The sequence below is a fragment of the Nicotiana sylvestris genome, chromosome 7, assembly GCF_000393655.2.
Source record: "Nicotiana sylvestris chromosome 7, ASM39365v2, whole genome shotgun sequence".
NCBI classification, from domain to species: domain Eukaryota; kingdom Viridiplantae; phylum Streptophyta; class Magnoliopsida; order Solanales; family Solanaceae; genus Nicotiana; species Nicotiana sylvestris.
In genome coordinates, this window is record NC_091063.1 from 52653677 (window position 1) to 52664822 (window position 11146).

The window sequence follows — 11146 nt, forward strand, 5'->3', positions numbered from 1 at the left end:
TCTTAATACGCTAAAAGTGACATATAAAAGAGAATTTATTTTTAGAATATTTGACAACTAAAAGTAAACGCGTGAAGTAATAAGTAGGAGAAATTGGTCTACATGGGGTTGGGACCCTATTCTTATTTCTTCGTTTTCTTGGAAGGCTCATACTTGTACATGCAGCAGAAACTTGATTCTTGAATGTATTCCCAAAGATGTCAGGATAGGGACACGCACTTATGAAGAGAGAGTAAAATAGTTGGTCAATTAGGGTAGCTAGCTAGGAGGATAGTTATCCATCACAATTTTTCTTTGTTGCATGGAAAAGTGTGGCAAGCTTTGATTGATCGCATTTAATTCCTCCCAACTACTCAACTCCTCAGCTAAAGTCCATTATTAATAAGTAGTGACTAGCTACCTATCATTCACATCTCCCCTCACTTTCTCCTTTACCATAATCATTTCTATACTGTAAAAAAAAAAAAAAAAATTAGGAGGAGAGTAGAATATTCATTCCAAAGATGGAGGATTCAAGACAGAAAATGGCTGGAAGTACTCCTCTACAGAAAGGGTCACAAGAATTTGAAGATGAGAATGGAAGCAGTAGCATGCGAACGGCTGAGACTGTGCTACGTTTGCTACCCATGGGGCTTTGTGTTGTGGCTCTTGTTATTATGCTCAAGAATTCCCAAACTAATGACTTTGGTTCCCTTTCCTACTCTGACCTTGGAACCTTCAGGTAACTATTTTACTCTTCTCTTCATTTATCTATTTCTTAATTAGGTAACAGTTACCAATTAATGCTAGTCATAGAATAAGCTGTAATTACCTTATAAGGTGTGAATTTTGGTGAAAGTGAAGCCGATGGTTGGTGGATTTTGTGAGAAATTTGTAGTCATGGCTTATGAGGTTCAAATCTTGAATCTGCTGCAGGTACTTGGTCCATGCAAATGGCATTTGTGCAGGTTATTCTCTTCTATCAGCAATAGTCGCAGCTGTTCCTCGTCCCATTACCATGTCTAGAGCCTGGACTTTCTTCCTCCTTGATCAGGTTCTTTTCTACACTGTCGATCTTGATTAAGCTGTATTTCTAAGGCACCCTGCATCTGAATTTGCATTTGACCATCACCCTAAACCAGGAGTAGTGACAAATGGGCAGGACGGGTCGGGTCGAAGGTGGGCGGGGTTGAAAAATAAATTATCCGACCCAAACTCATACTTAATCATACTTAATACGGATAGAAAATGGGTTAACCGGCGGGGCTTCTTGAATATGGTCACGTTTTGAGAGAATTCTAGTCTCTCAAACGTGAGGAGCCCCAATTTGAGTCCTTGCAAATATGTATGTTAAACCCATTGATTATCCATTTTTAAGTGGATAATACGGATCTTATCCATATTTGACCCGTTTTTAAAAAGTTCATTATTCAATCCATTTTTAGTGGATAATATGGATCGATAATTGTGTTTTCAATCCATTTTGCCACCACTATACTAAAATAAAATACTTGCAGAAGTGAATTCAGGATTTAGAATTAGTGAATTCAAAATGAATTGATCTTATTATATATATATAAAGATTATAAATTTATTTTGTATATCGTTCCAATCGAAAGCAATGGGTTCAATTGAACCTACCAACCGACCCTGATTGTGCCTCTTGCCTGCAGATACTGACATACATAATACTGGCTGCCGGAGCTGCGTCAACAGAGGTGGTGTATCTGGCCTATAAAGGGGACACAGCGGTTACATGGAGTGAGTCATGTGGCTCATTTGGAGGTTTTTGCCATAAAGCCACAGCATCTGTATCTGTTACTTTCATAGTAAGCCTTTGCTATGCAATGCTTTCGCTGCTTTCATCTTACCGACTTTTCAGCAAATATGATGCACCAGTTGAGTTGTATAATAACAAGGGGGGTATTGAGGTTGCGGCGTATTGAGAGTACCATATCGATCCATGATCAAAGACATCTGCATTTCCCTCTTTGTTTAGGCTAAGTGGTGCACAAGTTTTTACTTCCACCATCTCATGTACACAGCAGATGTCAATAAAAAATGGCATTTAGGTGCAATAGAGGATGTTGTTTTAGCTGGTAGAACTGTGGTATTCACATCATTCTCTAGCCCCATGTGTTCAGTTGTTTTAACTCATTTATACGTTCATGCTCTTGTGATTGTAGCTGCTCTTAGGTGTTCTCTTAAAGAAAGGCAAACTAATCTCGCAAAAGGTTTCTATTAAGTTGTAATTAAGCATAGCTCAACAGATGCCAAGTGCAAGGTGGTTACTCTATATACTCAATACATGCTAAATGCAAGGTGCATACTAAAAATATATACTCAATATATGCCACATGCAAGGTGCTTACTAAAAATTATACTACCAATTAATATGCCAGTTTGCTTAGACCATATTGAGATTAGACTATGTGCTAATTGCATCCAAGACCTAATGCTAAGTTTAAACAAAGAAACCACTTATGTGAGTAACCTACACTTGTGTCCATTCTTGGACAAATCACAATATAGTTGACAATAAAATCCACATCCCAAGCACTTCAAAAACAACTCCATTACATCCTACTTGGTACATCCATGCACCACAAATACAACCATGCAAAATTGCAACAAAAAACACAAAATGCAAAATAAAGATTTTCCAAGCAGGAAATATGAGTATTTAAAGGGTCTAATATAGTAACGAGTACGCCAAAGACTCACGAAGCAAACCTTACTCTGATGTCTGATCATTCCACAATCACAAGATGCAATGCACTAGAAGAAAGGTCATGCTGAAGAGGACATCATGCAATGGCCATGCTGAAATTTTTTGTACAAACAGTTAAAAAGCATAATCTCCACTATTACATGTTTTAACATCTATTACCAATCTTTGCGCTTGGGGCAATGACGCAGCTACTGAGGTTCTAACCTAGGCGCGTCTATTGCTGGTTGAAAACCATTTCCAAACCCCCTCTTCGGCCTGGGTTTGCCCTTGGCCGTTTAGAATTTTTGGAAGGGCTTGTATAGGTCAAAATCTTACCACAGTAGTCGGTCTAGTTAGAACCCCGCCTAAGGGGTGGGGTAGCGAGGACCATCACGAGCTACTTCGGTCTAAGTATCCACAATGTACAGTGGGTCAAAAGACAATACTTAAGTAACGATGAAAAGGCCACAGCATAAGGGCAGACCGACCGGAGAAGGTGGTCATAATCTTAGAACTATATATAGGGGATGAATTCCCCAAAAGGAAGAGGGGGGAAGGGGAGGGGGCTTTTTGGATTTTTTCTCTCTCTCTACATTCTCTCCTTCTATTTTCTTCTAAAGAAAGATGTAAAATCGATGACCTTTTGGGCATCATGAAAGAGGAATCATCAAGTTATGAATGAAGATTGCTCGGTCTTATTTTATTTTATTCATTACTTTCCGATTCATTTCCAGATCTAGGATTTTTTATGTTTGACTAAGATTGACCTCATCATTATTATTAATTGTTTTACTCAAAAAGGTTTTAGCATCTTTTGGTCAAATAATTTGGCGCCATCTGTGGGGATTTCTTAGTGAAATTTCCTAGTCTCTCCCAGATCAAAAACCTGGAAATATGATCACTCACCAAAAAGAGCGGTAAGTAAACCTCACGTGTTAATCTAGATCATGATGCTATATGCAAGTAGAAGTTACAACCAACATCCTCCCCTGTACATCGGGCGATCCATGAATGAGCTAAGGAAAGCCCAACCCACGCAGTTCAAAAGTACAAAATAGAAGGAGAAAGAGAACTGAGCACGACCACCGAATTTCGAAATGCCAGGCAAAACGAGCAACGCTATAAATCCACCCTCATTTACCGACTCATCGGATAGGGGTAAGGAAGATATCACTTCGGCTCACCTTCTGTCGGTCATTCAAACAGGAACACAAGCGCCACACAGGCGAGCGAGCAAAGAAACATCTCAACTGGAGAATGAAAAACTACTACAAACTGCTATGAAATATCGCCCACCTGACAAGCCAACTTCTAGAAAATGATGCCCCTTAAAATGTACTCTCTCTACCTCACCTAGGAGTTGTCCCAATAGGGTTTTCCCGGGGACTTAGGGACCGATTCGACGAGGGAAACATCCCCAAGTTCAAAGTATAATTCATCGTCCCGCCTACCATGGACATCTCCAGACCGGAAGGCGAAAGGATTAGACAAGGAAACCTCAATGTGTGCACGAAACGAATGTGAGCAAAACAGCAAAGTTTCGTACTCTACGACATTACACTCCCCGATGCAAACAAAGTTAAGCGAACTGGGACTCACCCAGGAAGCACAGTGGTTGAGCAGAACTGGGACTCCCCCGGAGGATACCCGACTCTCCAAAAAACTGGGACTGACGACGGGTTAATGTTTTGACGAAAGTTCGAAATAAAACCCTTAAAGCCAAGGGCCTTCACCAAAAAGAAGAGTTCGACCTCGATAGAACAACAACGGGTTAATATTTTGACGAAAGTTCAAAATAACACCCTTAAGACCAGGGGCCTTCGCCAAAAAGAAGAGTTTGATCTCGATCGAACAATGTCGGGTAATATTTTGACAAAAGTTCGAAATAACACCCTTAAGGCCAAGGGCCTTCGCCAAAGAGAAGAGTTCGACCTCGATCGAACAACGACGGGTTAATATTTCGACAAAAGTTCAAAATAACACCCCTAAGACCAGGGGCCTTCGCCAAAGAGAAGAGAGAAAAGAATTTGACCTCGATCGAACAACAACGGGTTAATATTTCGACAAAAGTTCGAAATAATACTCTTAAGGCCAAAGGCCTTCGCCAAAGAGAAGTGTTCGACCTCGATCGAACAACGACGGGTTAATATTTCGACGAAAGTTTGAAATAACACCCTTAAGTCCAAGGGCCTTCGCCAAAGAGAAGAGAGAAAAGAATTCAACCTCGATCGAACAACAACGGGTTAATATTTCGACGAAAGTTCGAAATAATACTCTTAAGGCCGAAGGCCTTCGCCAAAGAGAAGTGTTCGACCTCGATCGAACAACGACGGGTAATATTTCGACGAAAGTTCAAAATAACACCCTTAAGGCCAAGGGCCTTCGCCAAAAAGAAGAGTTCGACCTCGATCGAACAAAGACTGGTAATATTTAGACAAAAGTTTGAAATAACACCATTAAGGCCAAGGGCCTTCGCTAAAGAGAAGAGTTCGACCTCGATCGAACAACGACAGGTTAATATTTCGACAAAAGTTCGAAATAACACCCTTAAGGCCAAGGGCCTTCTCCAAAGAGAAGAGTTCGACCTCGATCGAACAACAACAGGTTAATATTTCGACAAAAGTTCGAAATAACACCCTTAAGGCCAAGGGCTTTTACCAAAGAGAAGAGTTCGACCTCGATCAAACAACAACGGGTTAATATTTTGATGAAAGTTCGAAATAACACCCTTAAGGCCAAGGGACTTCGCCAAAGAGAAGAGTTCGACCTCGATCGAACAACGACGGGTTAATATTTTGACGAAAGTTTGAAATAACACCCTTAAGGCCAAGGGCCTTTGCCAAAGAAAAGAGTTCGACCTCGATCGAACAACGACGGGTAATATTTCGACGAAAGATCGAAATAACACCTTTAAGGACAAGGGCCTTAGCCAAAGAGAAGAGTTCGACCTTGATCGAATAACGACGGGTTAATATTTTGACGAAAGTTCAAAATAACACCCTTAAGGCCAAGGCCTTCGCCAAAGAGAAGAGTTCGACCTCGATCAAACAACGACGGGTTAATATTTCGACGAAAGTTCGAAATAACACCTTTAAGGCAAATAGTTATAAAATCTCGTTTCAAGTCAAAAGCGGATCCGCCCAAAGCAAATAGTCGCTTGTTGACCTCGCCCAAATAGGCGGTTCAATGACTCTATTCAGACTCACACGACGAAGTCCAACTCGGTCCGACTGAGATTAAACTCCTTGAAAATTAGGAATAGAGGAAATCCAAAATTTCACGCCAAAATTATGCAAAGGAAAAGGAAGGGGAGCACAAAAGACATACACCAATTAAAACTTCTTTTTATTTAAAGCAGTTGCGCAAATAGTCACTAATTACATACGGCTAAAAGCCGGGCAAGTCCAAAAAAAAAAAGAACAACACAGTCAACAAACAAGATAAAAAAAGAAACAGCATAAAGATAAACAATTCTTTCACTCGGTGTCATCACCGCCGTCCTCCTCACCACCATCTCCAGGAAGTATCTCTTCGTTATCAACATCCTCGTCGGCCCCCGGCGTCGCAGGATCATATCCGTAATTAACACAAGCCTCACGTGCCTTTGCTCGTGCTTCTTCATATGCAGCCTCAGAAACATTGCCCGCTTCCCACAAATTCTTATATATGTCCCGCTGGGCCTCAGCATGTACCTAAAGCTCATGTAGATGACGGGGAACGGCGGCGGAGGCAGATTCGACTTAGGACAACAATTGCACCTTCTCGGCTTCAAGAGCAGCGACCCGGTCCCCCAAAGTCGACGCTTCCCGGTCAATGTCACCAATACGCTCTTCAAGCCTCGCCTCCCTAAGCGTCATCGCCGCCCTCTCAGATTCCTGCTCGGATTAAAGAACGTGGATAGTGTCCTCTAAAGCCGTCGCCCTCGCTGAAGCCGATGCCCATGCACTCTCAATATTCTCCAACCCGAAAACCTTTCTCTCCAGTTCAGCTAACTTTCCCACCCACTCTACACTCATCGCCTCGACCCTGATGGCATTCTGATCCATCTCGGACTACATCGACTGCACCTTTGCCTGAAGATGCTCACACTCAGCGGCAACCCCTTTGCCCAACTCAAGTTCTTCGTCCTTTGCACGAAGTTGCTCCTCGAGCACGCTGCTCCTGCGAATAGCCTGCATCAATTCCTGATCCCTCTTCTCCAGTTCTTCGCCAAGGGATCGATCATCGGCGTTCGCCTTCAGCCGCTCGTGCATTTCATGACACTTGTTGCAGTAGTGTCGATATTTCTCCAACATCGTCAGGAAAATCTTTTCCCGAGTGTCGTCCCTACGAGCACGCTCAATCTCCACCATGTACGTCTAAAAATAAGGAGATGGGTTAAGGCTAGGTCGCTAAAAATGAAGAGCATAAAAGAAAAGGGAAACTTACCCTCAGGCTCATAGCGTCCACTTCGCGCATCAAATCAATATCACGAACGTCCTGGAGAGCCTTGCTCTCGGTGGCGGAGCACAAAAGGTCAAAATGCATATTCAATGAGATTTCAAGTATACGAGACGGGCCTCCCCCATGAACCACCAAACAGGTAAGGCCCTCTTCAAACATCCTGACGTCATCAAGATCAAGATCAGCTCGTCAGGATCAAGATTAGCCTCAGATTTATAGCCATCGACCACGACGCCTTTTCCCCTCTCTGCGGCCAAAGTAGGGGCACGACCCGGTACAGAAGATGAAGGCCCACCCAAAGTAACAGCAGCGGCCTCGGGACTCCGACTCTCCGTCGCAGTAGTCTGTTGGTCACTCGTAACGGCCGGAATCTCTATCGACGGGTTGATCACGGCGACCGCCTCCACCTCTGAAGACATGTTAGCATCATTCCCGGTCTCTGACTCCATTAAGGGGGCGTTGTCCTCTAAGCATATCATGGTTAACGGAGTTATTTTGGTCTTCACTCGTCGTCTCTTTGACGGCCCCTCGCCATCTTCAGTAAGGGAAGGCTCCCCCGTTGGGCAGATAGCAGAAGCCGGGGCCTCAGATTAAGGAACAGTTTCCGCGCAGACGGCCACGGTCGCAGACTCAACTTGAGCAGCCCTTGCCATATATCAGGCAGCAGGCCTCAAAACGGGCCGAGCAGAGGATGTTGGCTGACGAAATGTAAGTGGAGGAGCCCTCACCCTTCGCACTCTACCTACTAGAGATAAAATGCCATATAAACAATAAAGCCAAATTGCAAAACGGAAAACAGAGACTGCGGTAAAACTACTTACCAATAAGGGGCTTACGCCCATATTTCTCAAAGAAGGACGACCATACGCGAACTCCCACCGTATGAGGAAGAATGGTGTTCACCCAGTCGTGGATGTCGTCGACAGGCACAGGGGGTAGTCTTACAGTTGCAAAAGTAAAAACCGTTCAATACCGCCTAAAGAGAAGTGGTCGACTATCATTCCGACCAAAAAATATAAAAACTTATATGCAAAGTTCCATCTCTCACGGAATTCTGCAGGATCCTCCACAAGGTGCTAGATCCGCACATAAAACTAATTCTCGTAAAAGCGACGGTTGGCCCTGTCGTCCATCTTCACCACCAAGCTCTTTGTCCCTCGATGGCGCATGTGGATCATCGTGCCTCGAATGAGTTGAGGGGCAAAGATATTGAGTATGTGTCTCAAAGTGATCTCCCGACCAGCAAGTTCCGCGAACTTGAGCAGCATGAGGAACAATTTATACAAGTACGACGAAAGTTGAGCCGAACACACCTCGTAAAAATGGCAGAAATCTACCACCAAGGGGGGAGAGGCAGCGTATACCCGACGATGAAGGGGTAGGCATACAACGCATAATATCTCGGGCGATCGAAATGTATGATATCGTCTCCCACCACTGGAAACATTTCAACATTGCGAGGGATCCCCCATTTTGCCCGCATCTCCGCAATATCTGCCTCAGTCATAACCGAGGGAGCGGGTTCCGTCTCTTCTCAGGCAGGAACTATGGAAATCGTTCCACGGCTTTCCAGGGCAAGGCAGTATTTCGGTCGTCGTCGGAATCCCCTCCTCCTCTATCACTTCCACTCCTCTGGGAGCAGAGACATCACTTTCCGATGCCAGAATTGCGGCAGGATTATCAGCGCGGGAAGAACTACCAGCTATGTATATCGATTTAATGGAACAAAGGGCTTAAGAAGAAGAAGAGATGGGGGTGAAAATTTCCGTCTAACCAAAGAAGATCGAAAATCTGAAAGTATGTGAGAATAGGAAGATTTACAATGTTCTCTCAACAAAAGCTAGAAAGTGTACGAAACAGAAATTGATAAGGGCATAAATTGGTGTCTTTCCTATATTTATAAGGACATTTATAAGGACATAAATCTTTCCTATATTGGTGTCTTTCCTATATTTATAAGGACATAAATTCCCCAAGCGGAAAAACCAAGACTCGCCAGTCGAAATTGATAAGGGCACGAAACGGTTCAATCACCAGGAAACGTGTGTCATAATGACAGTAGCCACAAACGACGTTTCAAATCGAACAAACGCTTCGATTCCGAACGGTCGCGATGGTCCCAAGGGCACCATTGTAGCGTCGTCCCATCGCCTCGATCCAAAGACTACGTACAAGGCACGAACAGTCAGATTTCTCCTAAGTGTTCAAAATCATAATCCGCCCACCGGGCCCGCCGATAGACGACCCCGACGGACGGAGGGACTAACTGTATAAGTCAAAATCTGACCACAGTAGCCGACCCAGTTAGAACCTCGCCTAAGGGGCGGGGTAGCGAGGACCATCACGACCTACTTCGGTCTAAGTATCCACAGTATACAGTGGGTCAAAAGACAATACTTAAGTAACGATGAAAAGGCCACAGCGTAAGGGCAGACCGACCGGAGAAGGTGGTCATGGTCTCAGAACTATATATAGGGGATGAATTCCCCAAAGGAAGGGGGGTTTGGATTCTTTCTTTCTCTCTACATTCTCTCCTTCTATTTTCTTCTAAAGAAAGATGTAAATCGATGATCTTTTGGGCATCGTGAAAGAGGAAACATCAAGTTATGAATGAAGATTGCTCGCTCTTATTTCATTTTATTCATTACTTTCCGATTCATTTCCAGATCTGGGGTTTATTATGTTTGACTAAGATTGACCTCATCATTATTATTAATTATTTTACTCAAAAAGGTTTTGGCATCTTTTGGTCAAACAGGGCTCCCTTCGGGGTTTAAAAAAAAAAAAAAAAAAAAAACATCTACAACCACTGCAGAATCACTTAATGCTATTCCAAATCAATTGCATATTGACAACATTCAGAAGACGCGAAGCATAAGCATCAGCAAGCTTGATACTGCACAACTGCAACAAAAGCATATAGCGTTCAGGACACAATCGTTACAGCAGAAGAATCAGGATTGAGAAAAGATAAACAGCATAAAATACTGAGGGGCTATGACCAACTGTCAAGAAAGAGAAATATAATGATAGTGATATACTTTATATCCTGATAGTTTGTAAATCTGTCAAGGGTAATCTTATCTTCAAAACCTTGTAGAAAGAAATGTTTTACTTGACTACTAGCATCGGTTCTTTTCAACCAGATAATGAATTCACTTCAGAATGTGCAACTCATCAATTATGTCTTTGAAAGGACAAGCCAATAAGAGAATCACAACGATATAAGTCACAATTATTATTTTTTTTTGTCATAATAATGGTGCCCAGCCTATTATCACACCTCGACTATTCCACTAAGTACCTACTAGCTATCTCTCGCCCGCACAGGTGTCAAGTAACTATATCCATCAAGGATTAGACAAATGAGAAGAGATCACTCAACTAATATTTTTTCACACTGATCTCGCATTGTATTTACTCACTTTTATCACTGATTATGCATGGTATTATTCACTTCATTGAGTGATAGGCCGTACTCTTGGGTGCTATAAGTCATTATTTTTTTTATAAAGATATAAATAAGATAAAGAAAATATGTAGCTACCCCACAATGAGAAAAAGGGTTATGAAGCAGAAATATAAAAGGAGTAACACAAACTATTGCTTCAAGTGAACGAGTTGGTCAAAAATGGATTGTTGCTTGCCTACCAGATTGAGAAGCTTTCAGAAGCATAACTAAAACATGTATATACAAACAGATAAGGATATGACCATTCTTGAAGATCGGGCCACTGAACTGCATCTGCAGAAGAACCCTACGCTAAGGCAGAGGAGAATTCATATTGAACTGTCATTATTAGAACATCAAAGCAGAGAAGTTGTGATGCCCTCCATAATTTTTAAGAAGTTCCATTGCTCTCTTCCACACTAAACAATGTTTCTACCTCAAGCATCTCACTTACAAAAACTTACTAATCAAACGATACCCAATAAAAAAAGATTCTCTCTCTGATTTAAACTTGTGAGATTGAGATTAGAAACTATACAGAAACATAATAAACCCATCCCTTC

At 42.5% G+C, this 11146-nt stretch overlaps 1 protein-coding gene and 1 non-coding gene across 2 annotated transcripts; both read left to right on the forward strand.

The window, feature by feature from the left end:
* The first annotated feature begins 377 nt into the window (after positions 1-377).
* Positions 378-2057, forward strand: LOC104238147 (CASP-like protein 2A1). Its single transcript, XM_009792436.2, has 3 exons — positions 378-721; positions 916-1033; positions 1653-2057. The coding sequence occupies exons 1-3, from the start codon at positions 504-506 to the stop codon at positions 1923-1925; spliced, it is 609 nt and encodes a 202-aa protein (XP_009790738.1). The 5' UTR covers positions 378-503; the 3' UTR covers positions 1926-2057.
* An 814-nt stretch (positions 2058-2871) lies between these two features.
* On the forward strand, positions 2872-3015 carry LOC138874287 (U4 spliceosomal RNA). The gene has a single exon (XR_011401328.1). It is a non-coding gene; the product is annotated as a U4 spliceosomal RNA (small nuclear RNA).
* Positions 3016-11146: the final 8131 nt, after the last annotated feature.

Bases quoted from the DNA above. Each gene is read 5' to 3' on its own strand.
- LOC104238147 (XM_009792436.2), top strand. From the start codon at position 504: ATGGAGGATTCAAGACAGAAAATGGCTGGAAGTACTCCTCTACAGAAA. The intron at 722-915 runs GTAACTATTTTA...AATCTGCTGCAG, and splicing joins TCTGACCTTGGAACCTTCAG to GTACTTGGTCCATGCAAATG. The intron at 1,034-1,652 runs GTTCTTTTCTAC...TCTTGCCTGCAG, and splicing joins CTTTCTTCCTCCTTGATCAG to ATACTGACATACATAATACT.